Source organism: Melanotaenia boesemani, chromosome 5 (assembly GCF_017639745.1).
Source record: "Melanotaenia boesemani isolate fMelBoe1 chromosome 5, fMelBoe1.pri, whole genome shotgun sequence".
NCBI classification, from domain to species: domain Eukaryota; kingdom Metazoa; phylum Chordata; class Actinopteri; order Atheriniformes; family Melanotaeniidae; genus Melanotaenia; species Melanotaenia boesemani.
In genome coordinates this window covers 29,539,541-29,561,682 of record NC_055686.1, presented here as the reverse complement: position 1 = coordinate 29,561,682, position 22,142 = coordinate 29,539,541, and the positions used below count along the sequence as shown (strand labels likewise).

At 42.6% G+C, this 22,142-nt stretch overlaps 1 protein-coding gene across 4 annotated transcripts in view; it reads left to right on the top strand.

The window, feature by feature from the left end:
* Positions 1-20,109, top strand: part of spata6l (spermatogenesis associated 6-like) — a 29,832-nt gene extending 9,723 nt beyond the window's left edge. For 3 of the 4 annotated variants that reach the window (XM_041984524.1, XM_041984523.1, XM_041984521.1), the window contains 4 exons: positions 1,441-1,647; positions 11,913-12,016; positions 12,089-12,182; positions 19,986-20,109. In XM_041984524.1, coding sequence (XP_041840458.1) covers positions 1,441-1,647; positions 11,913-12,016; positions 12,089-12,182; positions 19,986-20,045 — 465 coding nt within the window. In that variant the 3' untranslated portion in view covers positions 20,046-20,109. The remainder of the gene's footprint in view (positions 1-1,440; positions 1,648-11,912; positions 12,017-12,088; positions 12,183-19,985) is intronic. The other variant, XM_041984522.1, reaches the window with a different exon arrangement.
* Positions 20,110-22,142: the final 2,033 nt, after the last annotated feature.

The window sequence follows — 22,142 nt, the reverse complement described above, 5'->3', positions numbered from 1 at the left end:
GTCCCCGCACCCACGCTGTAACCACCCGCAGCTGTCCCCTCACCCACGCTGTAACCACCCGCAGCTGTCCCCGCACCCAGGCTGTAACCACCCGCAGCTGTCCCCGCCCGCACCCACGCTGTAACCACCTGCAGCTGTCCCCTCACCCACGCTGTAACCTCCCGCAGCTGTCCCCGCACCCACGCTGTAACCACCTGCAGCTGTCCCCTCACCCACGCTGTAACCTCCCGCAGCTGTCCCCGCCCGCACCCACGCTGCAACCACTCACAGCTGTCCCCTCACCCACGCTGTAACCTCCCACAGCTGTTCCCGCACCCACGCTGTAACCACCCACAGCTGTCCCCTCACCCACGCTGTAACCACCCACAGCTGTCCCCGCACCCACGCTGTAACCATCTACAGCTGTCCCTGCCCACACCCTGTAACCACCTCACACTCAGGCTTTAGATACTTCAGCAAACAAACCGCTTTGATTGACAGGTTTGCTGTCTCTGACATGTTCACTGACACTCTGTAAATGTCAGAATTACAGTAACATATATTATTTTATCTGAGCTGAACTGATTCAGTGAAACACTGAACATGCGTGTAACACGCTACCCAGTCTGAACTATGCTAACAGAAACACTCCAAAACTAACATGATGATGATTAGAAGTAATGATTAGTGCATGTACCAATAAGTTTTATAGACAGACAACAGTGATGAGACTTTGCACAGACCTTTCTTTAATTCATAGTGGTGACAATTTAATGTTTAATTCATTTATTTCGTTTATTTATTTTGTGGCATTTTTAATGCAAAAGTAGTTCTATTAAGATGTGACTTTTTATCTTACAGCTGTACGGTGTGATTCACTGATACATCTGCTGATGACTGTAACTGAGAACGTTAAGAGAACATGAAACCTCCAGCATCTCTATGGGCATTTTGGTCCATTTAGGCTAATTTTTCCTGTCAATTTAGCCATCGTTTTAGCAGTGTTAGTGCACACGGCTTTACAAGGACGTCTCTCTTCACAATGTTAGAATCAAGCTTTAAATTTGCTAATAGCATTTTATGCATAGGCTTGTAAATGGGGCTGATGTAATGGTGATTTAAATATTCATATAAAAATTAACCGTTAACCTCGCATAATTATATTTTGTAATAGCTACTAGATTTTGAAAAAAATGGCTTTAATTTGATTTAATGGAACATTTTTCTTCCAAAGAATTAGGATAACATGAAGAAACCAAAACACCATTTAAAGGATTAAAATTCTTTGAAAAGTCTTGAGCAGGACTGAAGTTTTTAAAGAAAATTTTTGCAGGTAAAATATAAATCACAGGGATATGAAGATCAGTTGTGTTTAGGACAGCCAATGACTAGAGGTGGTTAGAGTCCTACTGCCATATTTCCTCTTCAGAATGTTTAAAGGCATCTGTCCTTTGTTTCCAGAGGCCGGTGATGAAGAAGAGCAAGAAGCGGTCCAGCAGACCCAGAACCAGCTCTCCTCAACAAAACACTTCCAGACCTCTGTCCTACAGTCTCAGATCCCGATCCCTGTCCCCGCTGAGAGCCAGGAACACCCAGGATCTGGCCCGGCTCAGCCTAGACTTCGCAGCTCCCCCACCAGCTGACTGGGACACCAGCATCTCTCAGCCAGTAAGGACACACAGCTTCATCAGACTTCCTATGTTTAAGGATTTGAGCATAATTTCCAGTCAGCAGGTGGCAGAGCAGAGCTGTCAGAGCGTCAGCACTGAGCTTTTCACCTCAGAAGTGATAACCTGATTGTTCTGCATATATAAAAATAAGTACATAGAAACTTTTAACCTTATCTGGACTCAACAAAGTGCTACTGGATATTTGGATTTCTCGGTCATGTTTAAAAGACTTTCATATTAAGCATTAAGTATCACTGATTCACAAAATGCTGAGCGAAAACAGTGTGGTATGTAATTATGTTCAGCTGCAGAAAACAGGGTGTAAAATATAAATGAATGAGAAAACAACAAACAACATCCAGGATTATTCAACAGTTCATGATAACAGAAACACTGCGGCTCCATGAGTTTTTTGGGAGCAGAAATTAACAACATTAACAAATGTGACCCATAGAAAGATTGGATGACAAATTCATAGTAATCCCTCTGTGGGGCAAAATCTGTTTAAATTAATGGAATAGAATTCACTTCAGCTCGGCTTTATTTGTATAAATAAAAATAATAAGTCATCTCAAGGCTCTTTTAAAGACACAGTCCAATTACAATCCAATTAAAACAAATTTATTATATGATCCACATTAGTCCAATTTAACCAGTTCATAAAATAATGACTTCGAAAGAGAGGAGTCCGGTGCAACATGGGACGTCCCCCAGCAGAGAGGAGCCCAGTGCATCATGGGACGTCCTCCAGCAGAGAGGAGCCCAGTGCATCATGGGACGTTCCCCAGCAGAGAGGAGCTCAGTGCATCATGGGACGTCCCCCAGCAGAGAGGAGCCCACTGCAACATGGGACGTCCCCCAGCAGAGAGGAGCCCACTGCAACATGGGACGTCCCCCAGCAGAGAGGAGCCCAGTGCATCATGGGACGTCCCCCAGCAGAGAGGAACCCAGTCCATCATGGGACGTCCCCCAGCAGAGAGGAGCCCACTGCAACATGGGACGTCCCCCAGCAGAGAGGAGCCCAGTGCACTTTATGCTTCTGTCAGTTTGACATTTGTGCTTATTTCTGAATTTCAGGTTTCTCATTGGTTCTAAGAATTGCGTAAGTAGTCTACCTCCTGTCTATGGTCCCACATGGTCCTACGTCATTCACACTATGCATGCTGACTCTGGCATGGAACATCATACAGTGAAAATGTGTCCTGTTGTCAGACCAAAGACCAAAAAGAGCCTCCAGCCTGTTTCTGTGATAGTATAGGGTCAGGCCCAGACTGGCTCATGGGAGGAGCAGGACAATTCGCAGTGACCTTGGCCCTCATCGGCCTGGACCCTCAGTGGCCTGGGTCCTACTTAAAAAGAGGGCTTTACCTTTCTGCTCAGCTCTTTTTTTACCACGACTGATTGAAGTCAACATAATAATCATAATAGATTAGATTTCTATAGCCCTTTTCAAGGCACCCAAAGCATTTTACGTTGTTTCTACTATTCATCCACTTCTCCTTCATACCTAGTGATGCTAAGCTACATGTGTAGCCACAGCTGATCAGGGGCAGACTGACGGAAACATGGTAGCCAATCTGCTCCTACAGCCTCTCCAACCACCACCATACTTTCATACTCATTCATACACCAGCGATGCCAACACTGGACGCAAGGAGGGTTAAGTGTCTTGCCCACTCTTCACTCATGAACAAGACCCCAAGATACTTGAACTCCTCCTCTTGGGGTAGCACCCCATTCCCGACCCGGAGAAAGCACTCCACCCTTTTCCAGCTGAGGATCATAGTCTCAGATTTGGAGGTCATGATTCTCATCCCAACCGCTTCACATTCAACTGCAAATCGCTTCAGTAAGGGCTGGAGATCATGGCCCATAGAAGCCAACAGAACCTCATTATCTACAAAGAGCAGAGACCCAATCCTCAGTCCACCAAACCGGATCCCATCAACACCTCGGCTGCGCCTAGAAATTCTGTCCATAAAAGTTATTAATAGAATTGGTGGTAAAAGGCAGCCTTGGTAGATTTCAACCCTCACTGGAAAATAATCAGACTTACTTCCGGCAATGTGGACCAAGCTCTGTCCCCGACCATACAGGGACTGGACAGCTCGTACAAGGAGGTCTGGTACTTCATACTCCTGGAACACCCCCCCACAGGACATCCTGGGGACATGGTTGAACGCTTTCTCCAAGTCCATAAAACACATGCAGACTGGTTGGGTGAACGCCCATACCCCCTCCAAGAGGGTGTAGAGCTGGTCCACAGCTGGGATCTGTAACGATGTCCACGCGATGCTGCAGAGGCGTGTCAGCCAAGACAGCCCTACAGCATCCAGAGCCTTACGGAACTCTGGGCAGCTCTCGTCACGTGCCGCTTTACATGCAGCCAGCTGCCTCCAGATATCCACAGGCCAAAAAGGCCCAAAAGGACTCCTTCTTCAGCTCAAAGGCATCCTTTGCCGCTGGTGTCCAGGGCCTGAAATTCGTTTTTGTAAAATGGGGGGTATTCCCCCCTTTGGCCACCATCCAGCTCACACTGCACCTGACACCTATTACCCCTCCTGCAGGGGCCCGGCCACCAGACTGACTTGATTGCGACTAGTTTTTGAATGAATGAGTAAAAGATTTATTATTTTTCTCCTGAGAAAAATTGTAACGTTGGGACCTGTAAATAACCAAAAGTTATCTGATAAAATAATTACTGTTTTTTTGTTTGTTTGTTTGTTTTTACAAGAACACATTTAAAAGCTCAAGGCAGATGTTTGAACACAAAATCTACCAAATATTAGATTTTACTACAGAAAAAAAAAGGTACTTGAAAAAAAATTATGGAGAAAGAATAAAATGATGCAGTGATAAAATACATTCAAAACAATAAAATGTTCAAGTAAACAAATTTATAGTTTATCTGAATAGTTCATTTCAAACATTTAAACAGTTTATTTAATAAACGCATAAATACTTCTTCATAATTTGGTTACAGGCTAGCAGCTAGCTGAGGGTCTTCTGCTTGTTGGAGTTTGTTGAACAACTCACTGACACATTACCGTCACCAAGTGGTGGGAAGCTGCATGGCTCTTCTCATGGTTATGGATAACTGATATCGCTTGTGTCTTCAGCTGATAAGTCATGTGGCCCTGCGGTCCTCTCAGTCCACAGGTGCAACCTGAAAGTTTTTTGTGGTTCTTTAGGAGGCAATCGCGGTCCAAGCGTGGTTAAGAATCACTGCTGTAGGTCCTTTGTGCCTGCAGCAATCAGATCATATAGCAGACCTGAAATACATGCAGCACTGTGATCAGTTACCAGCACATATACTTTTTAAAAGCTTTTTGTTACTTTTAACTGTATTGTATATTATTTTATTGTATTTTTTATCTTGTGTTTAGTCATATTTATGTATTATCCTTTTTTATGGTATAAATGTGTTCTATCTATAACAGTATATGATGTAAGACGTGCAATGACCACCTGAATTTGCCAAGGTGGGATAATAAAGTCTACAATGACCTTGTAAATGATGTGATTGCAGCTTTTAAAGCTTGCTGGTTAAATGTGTTTAATGTTGGAAGGTTTTCTTCACAGCATCATGAGGAGTGTGTGTTTGTTTACATGCTAATGACATTATTTTACTTATTTTACTGTGTAAACTGTTCGGAGGGTCCTGCTGAGCCAAACATACTCCCACAGATGGGCTGTTGCCTGAAATTTGGGAATCCCTCTTAAAGTCATACAGCCTTTTATCTGAGGTGAGATAAGGTGACTACATCTTGTTTTTACTGTTGCACTGAATGGTGGTGGTGTATTATACTTATCATGGTAAATTTGGATCTAAATGGTTTATTGACTAAATGGTGTTGTTGTGGAAATTATTTCCATAAACCTCCAGTTGTCTTGTATGTAATTTATTATGCTGCAGCAGGATAACAGGTTCAACAGAGTACAAGGATCTGAAGAAGTTAACAAGAGAGCGTTTTTACTCTACTCAAGGTATCAGCCCATACCCTTCTCAGCCAATCCCTGCGAGTGTTGATCTTGAAAACAGTTCGGAGTAATCTAAACTAACTCTGACTTCAGTAGGACTGCAGCTGGAGTTGGACTATAGCCTTGACCACTGGTTCCCAACTGGTTTTCTTTGAGGACCTCCTTCCTGTAAATACTAAAAAGCCCCCTGCTCCACCCCGTGCTGAAACCATACTGGTTTTAATGCTTTCATTAGTGAGTTTCTCACCATAAAAAATGTATTCTGGCTGAGTTAAAATAACAACATACAGGCTTACTTTTTTTCATTTTTAATAGGGACAAATCGTCTGCGTTGTGGTGATTCTTTGACAGGTTTGATTAATTAAATGTTGCAGGAAAAATCAAGGTTACCAGGATAAACATGAAGTGCTCCCCTGCTGTCGCTCCACCTGCTCACTGACCTCATGAAACCCCAGAACATGGATGAAAATTGACTGGAGACACAAGTTGTCGCCTCATAAGTGGCTTCTTCTTTTTTTGTGTTAAAATATTGTACAGCAGATTTTGATGAGTGCTCGCTCTCTGGTACCACTCTCAGATGAAAATTAACCTTGGAATTAATATGAATCATTGCATTAATATGTAGATAGATGCATATGAGAATAATAAGAAGTGAATTTCCCTGACACGCTTATTGTTGTTTAGCTCAACATAACACCATCCATCCATCCATCCATCCATCTTCTGCCGCTTATCCAGAGCTGGATCGCGGGGGCAGCTGCCTAAGCAGGGAAACCCAGACTGCCCTCTCCCCGGCCACATTCACCAGCTCATCCGGGGGGATCCTGAGGTGCTCCCAGTCCAGTTGAGAGATGTAGTCCGTCCAGCGTGTCCTGGGTCTTCCCCAGGGCCTCTTTCCGATGGGTTGTGCTCGGAACACCTCACCAGGGAGGCATCCAGGAGGCATCCTGACCAGATGCCCAAGCCACCTCATCTGTCTCCTTACGATGTGGAGGAGCAGTGACTCTGATCAGAGCCCCTTCCAGATCACCGAGCTTCTCAACCTATCTCTAAGGGAGAGTCCGGCCACCCTGCGGAGAAAACTCATTTTGGCCGCTTGTATTCGTGATCTTGTTCTTTCGGTCACTACCCACAGCTCATGACCATAGGTGAGGGTGGGAACGTAGATCGACTGGTAAATTGAGAGCCTTGCCTTTTGGTTCAGCTCCCTCTTCACCACGACAGACCGATGCAGAGTCCGCATCACTGCAGATGTGGCACCGATCCGCCTGTCGATCTCCCGCTCCATCCTTCCCTCACTCCTGAACAAGACCCCAAGATACATAAACTCCTCCACTTGGGGCAGGACCTTATTGCCAACCCGGAGAAGGCACTCCACCCTTTTCCGGCTGAGGACTATGGTCTCGGACTTAGAGGTGCTGATTCTAATCCCAGCCGCTTCACACTCGGCTGCGAATCGCTCCAGTGAGAGCTGAAGATCACAGCCCGATGAAGTCAACAGAACCACATCATCCTCAAAGAGCAGAGACCCAATTCTGAGGCCACCAAACCAGATCCCCTCAACACCCTGAACAGAATCGGTGACAAAGGGCAGCCTTGGCGGAGTTCAACCCTCACCGGAAACGACTCTGATTTACTGCCAGCGATGCGGACCAAGCTCTGACAATGGTCGTACAGGGACCAGACAGCTCGTACGAGGGGGTCCGGCACCCCATACTCCCGGAGTACCCCTACAGGAGTCCCTGGGTGACACTGTTGAATGCCTTCTCCAAGGCCACAAAGCAGATGTAGACTGGTTCAGCGAACTCCCATGCCCCTGAAGAGAGTGTAGAGCTGGTCCACTGTTCCACGAAAACCACGCTGCTCTTCCTCAAGCCGAAGTTCGACTATCCGACGGACCCTCCTCTCCAGCACCCCTGAATAGACCTTACCAGGGAGGCTGAGGAGTGTGATAACCCTGTAGTTGGAGCACACCCTCCGGTCCCACTTTTTGAAGAGGGGGACCACCACCCCAGTCTGCCAGTCCAAGGGAACTGTCCCTGATGTCCACGTGATGCCACAGAGGCATGTCAGCCAAGACAGCCCTACAGCATCCAGAGCCTTAAGGAACTCTGTGCGGACCTCATCCACCCCTGGGGCCTTGCCACCGAGGAGCTTTTTAACCACCTCAGTGACCTCAGCCCCAGAAATGGGAGAGCCAACACCAGGGTCCCCAGACTTTGCTTCTTCATCGGAAGGCGTGTTGGTGGGATTGAGAAGGTCTTCCTGTATTCCTTCCACTGCCTCACAATGTCCCGAGTCGAGGTCAGCCTGCTGATACCCATCAGCTGCCTCTGGAGTCCTACAGGCCAAAAAGGCCTGATAGGACTCCTCCTTTAGCTTGACGGCATCCCTCACTGCTGGTGTCCACCAACAAGTTCAGGGGTTACTGCCACGACAGGCACCGATGACCTTGCGGCCACAGCTGCGGCTGGCCGCCTCAACAATAGAGGCACAGAACACCCGGTACATGGTTGAAGCTCTGCCGAAGATGGGAGTTGAAACTCTTTCTGACAGGGGACTCTGCCAGACATTCCCAGCAGACCCTCACAACACCCTTGGGTTTACCAGGCCTGACCGGCATCCTCCCCCACCATCTGAGCCAACTCACCACCAGGTGGTGATCAGTTGACAGCTCCGCCCCTCCCTTCACCCAAATGTCCAAGACATGCGGCGCAAGTCCGTTGATACGACTACAAAGTCGATCACCGAACTGCGGCCTAGAGTGTTCTGGTGCCAAGTGCGCACGTGGGCACTCTTATGCCTGAACAATGTGTTCGTTATGGACAATCCATGACGAGCACAGAAGTCCAAAAACAAAACACCACTAGGATTCAGATCAGGGGGGCCATTCCTCCCAATCACGCCCTCATTAATAAACGAGTCCTGTTGAGTGTTTTGATGAGATAGAGCAAAGAAATGCACTGGACTGGTATGTAATTATGAGTTGAGGTGGCCTGGGCAAGTGTATGACTCCCGGTCTGACTTGCATTCCAGCTCTGCATGGGGGTCGTATCATTTCCATTTTCTGTGATGGCAGCATTAATGCAGAAAAGTTTACTGAGATTTTACAGCAACATGTGCTGTCTTCAAGACCACATCATGCATTTTACTTCAAGATGCAAAACCAGCTTCTGTTTTCATTACAAAGGCAGAACTGAGGAGGAAGGTAGAGGTATAGAAGTGGCATACTGCAGTCCTGACCTGTCCTCAGTGAAGGTTGTTGGAGAATTTTGAAAGGAAAAATGCAGCAACAACTTCCCCAAACTGTTGTACACTTTCAGACATGCTTTGCACAAAGGAAGGGACAGAATAACAATAGGAAAGTCTTATTTTTGGTGTCTTCAATGTTGTGAGAAGGACAACCAACCATGAAACTGTGTTGGAAAGAAAATTCTACTTAAACTTTACTGACAAATGGGAATTAAAGGATGTATTTGTTTTCCTTTTTTTTTTTTTTGTATTTATGTGTTACAAAGACAAAATTATTTGTTTTCTTCATAAAACCAGACAGTCGGATTTAAGGAAGCTGTTTTTCTCGTTTTGTTGTGGAGATCTGTAACAGTCACGTCCTTCCTGCATATGTTTGATCTTTGGGACAAGAGTCAGAGTAAATCCCCAAACCAAATTACCAGTCGAACTTGCACAAAAGTGATATTTTTAATGGTTGTAACTGTACTCAGATCAAATGTCATTGGTATTCCTGGTTAGAGTAAAGCAGAGCTCAGTTTTCAAATAAAATTAAATGTTATTTCTACAGCACTTTTTATACAACAAGTAGCACAAAGTTTTTTCCACCACAAAACAATTTGACAGGGAAAAACACACAAGCCATCGCCTACTCATGTTTATTACAGAACAATTTAGGAAACATACACATAAACATACTTTCCCTTTTTATACACACACACTAAGCACACCCCCCACCAGACCGCAACCAAAAGGCTGCAGTGCAGGGCCCCCAGCCACCCAGACAAGGATGGTCACCATGGCAACAACCATGTAGTCAGAGCAGGCCTGGCTCCCAAGGTGGAGGACCCTCAATAGACAAACACTGAAAATAAAATAAAATAAATAAATAAAATAAATTCAACCTTAAAACATTAACAACTAAAGCTACTTTTTATACTATACATGAAGAGTTCCTAGCAACCATTCACTTGGGTAAAATAGTAATTAAAATGAATAAATAAATGATTAAATACAAACAAATTGGTTTGAAAATAAATAAATACAATAAAAATTTGTCAAAGGCTAAGCAGGTGAAACAGGGCTGTTGTGCAGGCGAGGCTCGCAACTTTGAAACTGGGCCCTCACCTTATATTTTTAGTCAGTTAGTTACCTTCTAGTTTTGCGTCCTCCTTTTCCCAGATGCTGGCTTCGTGGCCTGGAGCCAGTCAGTCTACCTCGCCCTGCTACTCTGCACCGTTTACCAACCCCTCCTCACTTTTGACAAGGTCTTCCTTATCAGGTAAAAATCCCACTTACGTTTGCTGATGCTAATCACTCTTTACAACCAGATAGCATGCCATGACAGATGGTTTAATCTGAAGGTAGAGTTATACTGCTCTGTTGACATGACCCAGCTTAAGACACCTGCGTCACGCCAACCGAGTAGTATAACATTTCATCATTCTCATCGACATAATCCTTGCAGAAAGTGCTCTGTAACCTACAAAGGTTTAGATTTATGTTACCAAAGAGATGCTCATGCTTCTTTTTCTTCATTTTACTGATTTGCATGATGACATTCACCAGCTGACAGAAGAAAATCTGTTCCCAATGGTTTGGTAAGAACCTTTATTTCTCTCTACTTTTACTAAAAACTTGTTTAGTGTGTGGCAGTGCATTTTGCCCCCCTGGTATTTAGTTTATCTGTCATAATTCACTGTAGAACCCATTTGCCCCAACACTGGAAATGACATGGAAGGTTTTCCAGCTGCAAGTCAGAAAACAACCTAGCTGTTAGAATCAATACAACGAATACAATAACGATGGATTACACAGTAATTCATAAGATAAGATAAGATAAGATAAGATAAGATAAGATAAGACATAGTTCATTCATCCCCAACAGGGAATATTCAGGTGTCCAGCAGCATACAGTATTGGCCGTACATAATCGAGCACTCTCACTACCCTACAAAACCACATGACAACAGTAAATAAAATAAATTAAGGTTACTATCAGTAGTAATAAAGTGCACATTAACATGCTTTATTGTGGAGTCTTCTAGTGGCCAGATAAACATTTTCCTGAGCCTCTCGGTCCTGCAGTGTATGGAGAGGAATCACTCACAGCGGCTGCTTCTCTGGACGACCACAGTTCACAGTCCACAAGGTCTCCAACAGAGTCCGCCCTCCTCCCCATCAATAACACTCACTTCCTGACCAGTTTGTGGAGCTGTTTTCGCTCTCTGGTCGTCATGCAGTTCTTCAGCACACAACAGCATAAATACAGCACTGGCGACCACTGCTGATGGAAGAGGTGCAGCATTTTACTGCAGACTTCAAAGTATCTAGGTTTCCTGAGAAAGAAGAGTCTGCTCTGTCCTTTTTTGTATACTGCATCTGCATGCATCAGTCCAGCTTATGACCCAGATATTTGTGAGTCTGGACCACCTCTGTCATGCATACATTTTCCACAGCATGTTCAGCTCCCTCAGAGATGTGTCAAGAGCCCCGTACGCTACACGCTGTTCAGATAAAAATGCTCAGCTAAACATCCAGGCAGCCATCCTGTGAAATGTACAGTCATCGTACCAGCAGGAGGAGGATCTGGTGGACATGTGTGAGAAAACAACCTCATCATCATTGATGAAGGAGAGGCCCAAAGCCTTCCTCCAAAAGGGCCTACTGTTGTTTACATCTGTTATGTAAAAATTAAGTTATACATGATTTAAAAATAAACATACCTCTCAGACATTTGGACGCACATGCTCAGCTAATGAGGTGTGTCGGTTCTGTATATCCACAGAATCAACCTGTTCACTTGCCTTCCAGGTAATATGTTAAATGGACAAAATCACCAGGAAACAGCCTGGGATCCAAAGCTTAAATTATCTTAAAAACGACTAGAGAGGAGGTATTCTTCTTTAAGAGAAAGAGTTACTATTTATAAATCTAACTTGAATCTGACTTTGCTTCTTTAACCTTGGCAGAGGAAGAAGCTGTTGCAGAGGTGCAACTGCATGGAGGACATGTTATGTAACACCACAAACCTTTACCTGCTTTCTTTGGTAGGTTGGAGAATTATCAGAGGATGGTTCCAGCTCCTCAGAGACCCATGCTGGCCCTGTCCCTTCAGAGCTGTGGAGGTCCTACAGAGAACACACCAGGCAGAGCAGGTTTGGCTCTTCTCTGGTTCTGTCTGGAAAACTGATTCCTACCTGTAGTTTACTCTGAGTTTGACTGCTCAGGGCCGAGTCCAGTTCTCACAGAACATGGGAAGAGGTCCATGAACGTGTTCGAGGACTCCTCACGACTCCAAAAGCTGTGCGCCGACTAGTTTACGTAAGTAACACGTTAACGCCTGAAAAGTTATAGTTTGTGATAGGATAAAGGATCAGTAATGCTCGAGGTTAAAGTTACTTCTTCTCTGTGTTTCTAGCATGCAATTTATTAATTTTATGCCTTATGTTTGCTTTTTTTATTGAAATCTGTAATTTTTAAAATTAATTTCATACCTTATTTTAAAACACACCAAGAGATTGTTGGGAGAGAGGAAAAATTATGGGGAAAAAGGTTGAAAATTAAACCAGTAACAGCATCTGGAAGTTTCCACAATTAGCAAACAAACTGGTGACAGGTGAGGGTGTCAGGATTAGGTATAAAACAACTATAAGAGGCGTTATGATTCACCAATTCTTGCTAAACTCCATCAGATTGAAAGAAGTTTGGTATTTCAATATTGTGACTAGATTTGGGGCGTCTCAGTGAAGGAAACCATATTTCCAACCAATGTGTGGGACATCTGAGTTCTAATGCCATAGCGCATCAGAAACATGATCAATATGCCCATTTGAGCGAAGGAGGACCTTGGAAAACCACCTTCCCTCAACACAGTCCACAGCAACACCCAGAAATGGAACCTGAACTTGTTTTACACAAGGTGGGAGCCTTTTATGAACTCATAATACCAATAAAACCAAAACCATTTGTAGAAACCAAAGACAAAGGAAAAAGACCGTGTAGGCCAGGGATGGACAACTCTGGTCTTCAAGGGCCGCTGTCCTGCAGGTTTTAGATGTTTCCTGCTCCAACACACCTGATTCGAAATAGATATCCCCTCAGCAGGTTTGTGTCAAGTTCTGCCAAAACATGTTGATCTGATTCAGTGCAGCAGGAAACATCCAAATTCTGCAGGACTTCGTCCATCCCTGATCTAGGCTGTTATTTGGCATCTGTTGTCACAATCCATGGAGTTCAGACACAGGTGGATGGTGAAACTCAAGACTTTATTATAAAATAAACAAAAGGTGGGGCTAAGAACGGCTACATCAAAACTAGCGACAAACAAAAGTAATTTTTAAACACATGAAGCTCTGGAACATGCTGAGGAGCAAAGATAAACATCTAGAGATTCCAGATTTAAAGATGGCTGCACCCAGTACCACTTGTCCATTGTTGTCTTTAAATTTTTTCTCATATCTTTTGTGTCTGTTAAATTTTTCATGTAATGTTGTAGGAAAATGAATTACCAAGAGTCTGGTTGAGAGAAAGTGTAACAAAGTTTATTAAAGGGAAAATAAAAAAGACAGTTACTTGCCAGTAATGAGTGGTTGTCCTGACTCGTGCGGTCAGGAGAGACTCTACTGGACCAGGAAAAGACAAAAACTTTTATACCTTTCTGTTGACAGTTGGAGGTCATCCTGACCCGTTAAGGTCGAGACAAAGCGGAGCCCGTCTCCCGTCAGGCCTCAGAGCTTGGGCACATAAATCTGAAGTCTGGAATTGACTAAAGTCGTAAACAACCTGTGTTATCTTTGAGGAGTTAAACTATATCAAAGATGTCCATCAGAAAGTACCAGCCTGTACCCACTATCAGAGGTCTGAGGAAAGATGAGGGTCACCACGTTCTCTCAATGGATCTACACATGCTCAAATGGAGAAATGAACAACTGGATAAATGTAAAAAGTAATATAGGAACAATCAATGTGAATTTAATTAAAAGATGAATGAATAAATGTATATAATAAAGAAAGTGATTAATTATTGAGGAGGTAGTGACACAATGAATGAATTAAATATATCATTCAATAATTACTTAAACGTGTCATTAAAATTTTTAAATGATAATTAAATGAATTAATGTTTCATTAAATGTGTCATTAATTAATTAAAAGTGACACAATGAATTAATTAAATACACTGCTGTTCAAAAGTTTGGGGTCACTTCCCTATTGAATCCCATGGCAAAGTGACGCCAAACTTTTGAACGGTAGTGTATATAATTAAATAATTACTTAAATGTCATTAAATAATTAAAATTATAATTAAATACATAGATATGTTATTAAATGTATCATTAATTCATTAAAATACAAATGAATATATGTAATAACATATATAATTTTTTCGCTATTTCATGAATTATTTGACCATTTAATTAATTATTTCATTATTTACCAACTACCTGGTAATGACGTTGCATATTCCCAGCAACTTGGAATTCAGAGACAACTGGAACGCATCAACTCTGAACTCTACAACTCTATAACCACCCCCTCCTGCACCCCACTAAAAAAAATAATAAAATAAAAAAGAGGAAGTTAACTAGTTAAGCTAACAAAACGCTATCTACACCAGAACACGATGTTTCCAAAGCAAAGACAAAGGTCGATGGGTGCAGGCAACACCAAGACAAAAAGAGACAAATGCTCACAACTTGTTTCACAATCTTTATTTTTCAAAAAGAAAAAAATCTACTGAACATCCTGTTACATGTCACATGCGACATCACACACAGGCATGACATGACATGGATAACACACCTCTGCAGAAATTAAAGCAAGTGCAGCAAAATGTCTGCAAACAGGTATAAACACATAAAATGTTTCACTTCCTGGATGATGTTTAGATTAGATTAGATTAGATTAGATTAGATTAGATTAGATTAGATTAGATTAGATTAGATTAGACTTTATTATCTCACAGTGGAGAAATTCACTTGTTACAGCAGCTCTTGTTATAGAATAAAGTACAGAGAGGCAAAATAAGGTGAACATGCATCACAGCAAGAAAGTGCAATAGAAATTATTTACAAGTCTAAGAAAAGCAAAAATATGTACCGTTATAATATAAAGATATATATATATATATATATATGTACATATATATATATATATACATACATACATACATACACACATACATACATACATACATACACACATACATATATATATATATACATACACACACACACACTACATCCATACATAAAATAAAATAAAATATAACAACAACCTCACAGACTATATACATATTTACATGGTGATGGTGGGATATGAAGAATATGATGACATTGATAATGGGGGGTATTGCACAGTAAAATATAAATAAATATTGCACAGTATTATGACTATACAGACAAGTTGTACAGTCTGACAGCAGTGGGGATGAAGGACCTGCGGTAGCGCTCCCTCCTACACTGAGGGTGTCTCAGTCTGCTGCTGAAGGAGCTGCTCAGCCCCCCCACAGTCTGGTGCAGTGGGTGAGAGGTGTTGTCCATGATGGATGTGAGCTTGGCCAACATCCTCCTCTCACCCACCTCTTCCACAGAGTCCAGCCCGCAGCCCAGGACAGAGCTGGCCCTCCTGACCAGCTTGTTCAGTCTCTTCCTGTCCCGGTCGGTGCTGCTCGCTCCCCAGCAGACAACGGCGTAGAGGACAGCAGAGGCTACCACAGAGTCATGTTTATTACATGAACTTTAACCGTCGTCATATGATCTCAGGACTCTTAACTACCTGTGGGCTGGACAAAACTGAAACCAGTTGATCTCAAATTCATACTGAACTCTGTTTGTGTTGTGATTTGCCATTTTCTGTTACTTCACGACCTCCAGAGAATAAATATTTATGATTTTGTCGACCCTCTATTTTTGGTAGCACAGGATTTCTCCACATCTCACCTGCTAAAAGAGAAAGACGAAGCGTTTAAGTGCTCCTAAGTGCAGGATGATGATTTTACAGGAAAACGTTAAATACTGTGGTTGTTTGGTCTCCTATATAGAGGTCTGAGCACTCGTCGCTGTACTCTGTCACTCAGCTTGTAGCTGTGTCCCAGTTCAGGCTCTGAACACTTCGAAGTGCAGTGAAGTTCATCGGTTTTATACGTCACTGTGGCGCCAAGCATTGTTCCATGTGGAAGGAGCCTCCGAATCCACCCTACAAATGCGCACTTCGTTTGGCCTCAAACGAAGGTTGCTGGTGATCCATCCTTCCTGGCCTCTTTTCTCCCAGAATTCTTTGCACACAAGATGGTGGCGAATCAGCAACAAAGCTTCAGAGTATGTGTTTTTTTTTTTTTTTTGTTGTGTTTTTTAACTACACTTCAGTAGAAACGTGACAAAACCAAGTACATTAAAATCATGTTTTTTAAACGGAGGTGCAAAAATTCTGTAATATTTGATATTCGTGGACTTTTTTTGTTTTTGTTCCCCAGTGTTACTCGGTTGGTGTTAAAGTTCGCTAAAGTGTCCTATGATATGCAAACAGTCATTTAATTTTAGCGTTTAAGTGATTTAACGTCTAGTGATGCTGCTAATACTCGTCGGCTAGGTAGGCTGTCCCATTTCATGAACAATAAGCGGACTTCGGATCACGTGGGACTACGTAGTCTGCACACTTTGAAGTGTGTAGACCCTGAATTGGGCACAGATTGTGTTTACGTGAACTATGATGAACAAATGACTCAACATCATTATGTGTGTGTAATATATGATCTGTAAACTGTTTAAACTCATATGTGTGTAATTTTGGGTTCTTGTAAATGTGTTTAAATGTAGAAATTATTCACATAAAATAAATTTACACATCCACAAATTATAAAGATGCACAAAAATTCATATTTTACACACAAATTGGTTGGATGGATGGATGGATGGATAGATAGAAAGATAGATAGATAGCAGCTATAACAATTTCAACTCTACTGGGAAGGCGTTCCACAGGTAAGGAGTGTTTTTAGGAATTTCTGACCATTCCTCCAGAAGGCCTGGCTCTCAGCCTCCGCTCTAATTTATTCCAAAGGTCTTCTACCAGGTTGAGGTTAGGACTCTGTGCAGGCCCACCAGGTTCATCCACACCAGACTCCTCATCTAGGTCTTCATGGACCTGTCATTATGGAACAGGAAAAGGCCATTCCCAGACTGTTCCCACAAAGCTGGGACCATGGAATTGTCCAAAATCTCTCAGAGTTCGTTTCACTGGAACTAAGGGGCCAGCTCCTGAAAAACAACCTCAAACCATAATCCTTCCTCCACCAAACTTTACACTTGGAACAATGCAGTCAAACCAGTACCGTTGTCCTGGCAACCGCCAGACCCAGACTCCTCCATCAGATCACCAGATGGTGAAGCATGATTCGTTCCTCCAGAGAACGGGTCTCTACTGATCCAGAGTCCGGTGGCTGTGTTCTCTCCACTCCTGCATCCCACGCTCTGCATTGCTTCTGGTGATGTACGGCCTGGATGCAGCTGCTGCCGTGGAAACCGATCCATGAAGCTCTCTTCTGTTCCTGAGCTGGTCTGAAGGCCACATGAGGCCGATCTTTGCACCTCAGCATCCGCAGAACCCGCTCAGTCATTTTACGGGGTGACCACTGCATGGCCGAGTTGCTGTCGTTCCCACTCGCCTCCACTTTGTTATGATCCCACCGACAGCTGACTGTGAAATATTTAGGAGGGAGGAAATTTCACGACTGGAATTGTTGCACAGGTGGCATCCTATCACAGTACCCCGCTGGAATCCACTGACCCGTTCCTTCACAGATATTTGGAGAAACAGTCTCAGGGCTTGATTTTATGAACCTGTGGCCATGAAAGTGACTGGAACACCTGATTTAAATTATCTGGATGGGTGAGTGAATACTTTTGGAAATATAGTGAAGGAAGGAAGGAAGAGACTCCTCAGTCTTAGGGATCCTCCTTCCCTCTCTTAGAAAGAAAGTCCAGTAAAATCCAGATGACCCAGGTTTCCACCAGCACTTAAACGCACCACGGCAGTCTAATCCCCCAGTAAACTGATCCATGTGTAAATGTGTAGCCGGTGATTCGTGCACACGTACTGAATGATTTGTAAAATATTAATGTTTGTGCTCAATAATTTTATGGGCTCAATACAAAGCCATAAAGATTCTGTAGCTGTAAATGAAAAGTTTGTGTTTGTAAATGTACAGTGTGTGCAGAATTATTAGGCAAATGAGTATTTTGATCACATCATCCTCTTTATGCATGTTGTTCTACTCCAACTACCAATTAAGCATATCAGGTGATGTGCATCTCTGTAATGAGAAGGGGTGTGGTCTAATGACATCAACACCCTATATCAGGTGTGCATAATTATTAGGCAACTTCCATTCCTTTGGCAAAATGGGTCAGAAGAGAGATTTGACGGATTCTGAAAAGTCAAAAATAGTGAGATGTCTTGCCGAGGGATGCAGCACTCTTAAAATTGCCAAGCTTTTGAGACGTGATCATCGAACAATCAAGCGTTTCATTCAAAATAGTCAACAGGGTCGCAAGAACCGTGTTGAAAAAACAAGGTGCAAAATAACTGCCCATGAACTGAGGAAAATCAAGCGTGAAGCTGCCAAGATGCCATTGGCCACCAGTTTTGCCATATTTCAGAGCTGCAACATCACTGGAGTGCCAGGAAGCACAAGGTGTGCAATACTCAGGGACATGGCCAAGGTAAGGAAGGCTGAGAAACGACCACCACTGAACAAGACACACAAGATAAAACGTCAAGACTGGGCCAAGAAATATCATAAGACTGATTTTTCTAAGGTTTTATGGACTGATGAAATGAGAGTGAGTCTTGATGGGCCAGATGGATGGGCCCGTGGCTGAATCAGTACAGGGCAGAGAGCTCCACTCCGACTCAGACGCCAGCAAGGTGGAGGTGGGATTCTGGTATGGGCTGGTATCATCAAAGATGAGCTTGTGGGACCTTTTCGGGTTGAGGATGGAGTCAAGCTCAACTCCCAGTCCTACTGCCAGTTTCTGGAAGACACCTTCTTCAAGCAGTGGTACAGGAAGAAGTCAGCATCGTTCAAGAAAAACATGATTTTCATGCAGGACAATGCTCCATCACACGATTCCAAGTACTCCACTGCGTGGCTGGCCAGAAAAGGTCTAAAAGAAGAAAAAATAATGACATGGCCTCCTTGTTCACCTGATCTTAACCCCATAGAGAACCTGTGGTCCCTCATCAAATGTGAGATCTACAGGGAGGGAAAACAGTACACCTCTCTGAACAGTGTCTGGGAGGCTGTGGTTGCTGCTGCACGCAATGTTGATCGTTAACAGATCAAGACACTGACAGAATCTATGGATGGCAGGCTTTTGAGTGTCCTCGCAAAGAAAGGTGGTTATATTGGTCACTGATTTGTTTTTGTTTTGTTTTTGAATGCCAGAAATGTATATTTGTAAAATTTGAGTTGTTATATTGGTTTCCCTGGTGAAAATAAATAAGTGAAATGGGTATATATTTGGTTTTTGTTAAGTTGCCTAATAATTATGCACAGTAATAGTTACCTGCACACACAGATATCCTCCTAAGATACTAAAACTAAAAAGAGCCCCACTCCAACTTCCAAAAATATTCAGCTTTGATATTTATGAGTCTTTTGTGTTTATTGCGAACATAGTAGTTGTTCAATAATAAAAATTAATCCTCAAAAATACACCTTGCCTAATAATTCTGCACACCCTGTAATTTGTCATCCTGCAAAAAATCTGCCCGAAAAATTCAAGTTTTTGAAAGTGCAGAAAGGATCTGCATGGTAATAAAAAAGATTTGTATTTGTGGAAAATAATAGAAGTTCTTTTGCAAACATCCTGTCCACAGATGTGAAGCATAAAACTGCGTGCTAAACTCTGAAGTTGCGGTTGCGAAGTTTTATTTACCTCTGATCAGGTTATAGTTTTGTTAATCTATAGCTTTTGAGAACCTACACCAACATCATGCTTTATTCTGTGCGGGCCTTTTAAAATATGGTATCTTACAAACTACTGTATTAGTTAAACTACAAAATGACATAATAATTGCAAATGTTCAGTTTTCTTCTTTGTTACTGTTTGTGTGTCCCAGGGGGCCACCATGTCTGAGGTAGAGGAGGTTTTGGGGAGGAGGTCCACCATGATGAGCTGACATGGAACTGCTGATGAAGGATTGTATGTACATGATGCTATAAATTTCCTCAGTCAACAAACTTACTTAGTATAAAGCTGCATTAATCAGTATTTAACTCATCTGTACTCCTGTCTTCTCACCAACTTTGATGCCAACTTTGGGAAAAGGAAGTGTTATCTTCTCTGTGAAGTCCCCGGACTGTGCAGGTGTTGGGGCTAAAGACGGCTTTTTCCTTTGCAGTGCTTTGATAGGTGTGCACTGACTGTATTACTGACTGGAGCATTAGTATCATTCATATTCAGATAAAACTACTTGAGCTGAAACTCTGTTATATCTCTGTTAGAACACAGCTTGGAGGCAGCGTTGTGGGTTTAGTGTCATCATCTATCAAGCTGACATTGTGGAGTCCTCCGCTAAATCACCCAAAGCCCATTAAAAGCTAATTGGGTCCATGGCGATGCAGCTCTGTGTGAGTTGCTGCTGTATATTAAAGAAACAGCTGAGCTTTGTGACTACGAGGCATTAAACTACGGCTCCATGAGGAACATTGTGATCTGTTGGAGAACCTCTATCCCGGCATAATATAGTTTTTAAAAACAGACCTCAGCATTTCTGCAGACGGTGCAAGAGTTAAACCAGAATATAACAGAAACAGGAGCAAATATTTTACACCCGGAAATGTGTTTTTATATTGTCTAGAAAACAGGATGAGGTAAAACAAATGGATGGAAATACACTAAATGAGGCAAAAAAAAAAAAAAAGTCCCAATTGTAAGCAGCTTAAAATGAATATGTGGTTTGAACCCTCCCTCATGAAATAGCCTCGAGGAATATTTTTCCAGGATCCTTAAAGGACTTTTCAGGACTAGTTCTCCATGATCTTTGAAGGACTTTCCAAAGCTCTTCTTTGGACATCTCTGCCTTTAGTTCTATCCTCCGTCTTGTCAGAACAAGAGAAAAGCCAAGCCTGTGCACCATCAGAGATCAGCACTATGAATTTCATCAACATGACTGGATCCATCTCAGGAGTTTGCTGGACCTGAACCAGTTTACAGAATCATGATGAGTGTTGTTATGAATTCTTCAAGCTAAAAGTTAGAAATGTTCACATATTCATACTTTTTTATTTTGAAGACAGTTTATGCAGTTCCCCTTCCTTTAGATTAGATTAGATTAGATTAGATTAGATTAGATTAGACTTTATTATCTCACAGTGGAGAAATTCACTTGTTACAGCAGCTCTTGTTATAGAATAAAGTGCAGAAAGACAGAATAAGGTGAACATGCATCACAGCAAGAAGGTGCAATATAAATTATTTACAAGACAAAGTCTAAGAAAAGCAAAAATATGTACCATTATAAATATAAAAGATATATATATAGTGTTGTCTCGCTCCTGTGTATGTTTGCACTCTTTAAAATGTCCAATCGGGGTTTAGCATTGTTTAGCTCACTGAGTTTGTATGACTGTTAACCTTCAGATTATTTTCAGCTGACATGTGTACGCTGTATGACTAAGGGTTAAAGTAGCACTGATGAATACTACATGATTGATACTGATATAAATGCATTTTATTTACCATGAAGTGTTTCTTTAGGACACCGTATTTAATTTATACCAGTACACAGGAGCTGCTGGAGCTTATTACATCATTCCTACAGGAAGAAGTATTTGCAGTATTAGATGATGGAGCACAATGAACTGTGATATTACCAACACGAGTCTGATGCCCTCGCCCTATGAACTGTATGGACAGATGTCACATACCTCCAAGGCTTGAAGGTTAACTTCGAGATCTCCCCCAAAGGCAACCTCCAGGGAGGTGATAAGTCCAGGGAGCATTTACCACAGCAGGCTTAGATCTAGAAAACCTACCCTGTACAGATGCTTCAGAAACAATATTATCACTTGCGAGAAATAACACTGAAGTCATTCAACTCACATCTCGCACCTCATTATAGCCACAGAGCCAACCCACAGCAGATCCAATGGTGGACCCATAGCCATCCACATGACCCTAGGATAGACTCTGCAAGGAGCAGAGAGGTGTGTGCCAGAGTTAACATCACCTCATTCGCTAGCCCAGATGATCTCCTGTACAGAAATGTTGAGAG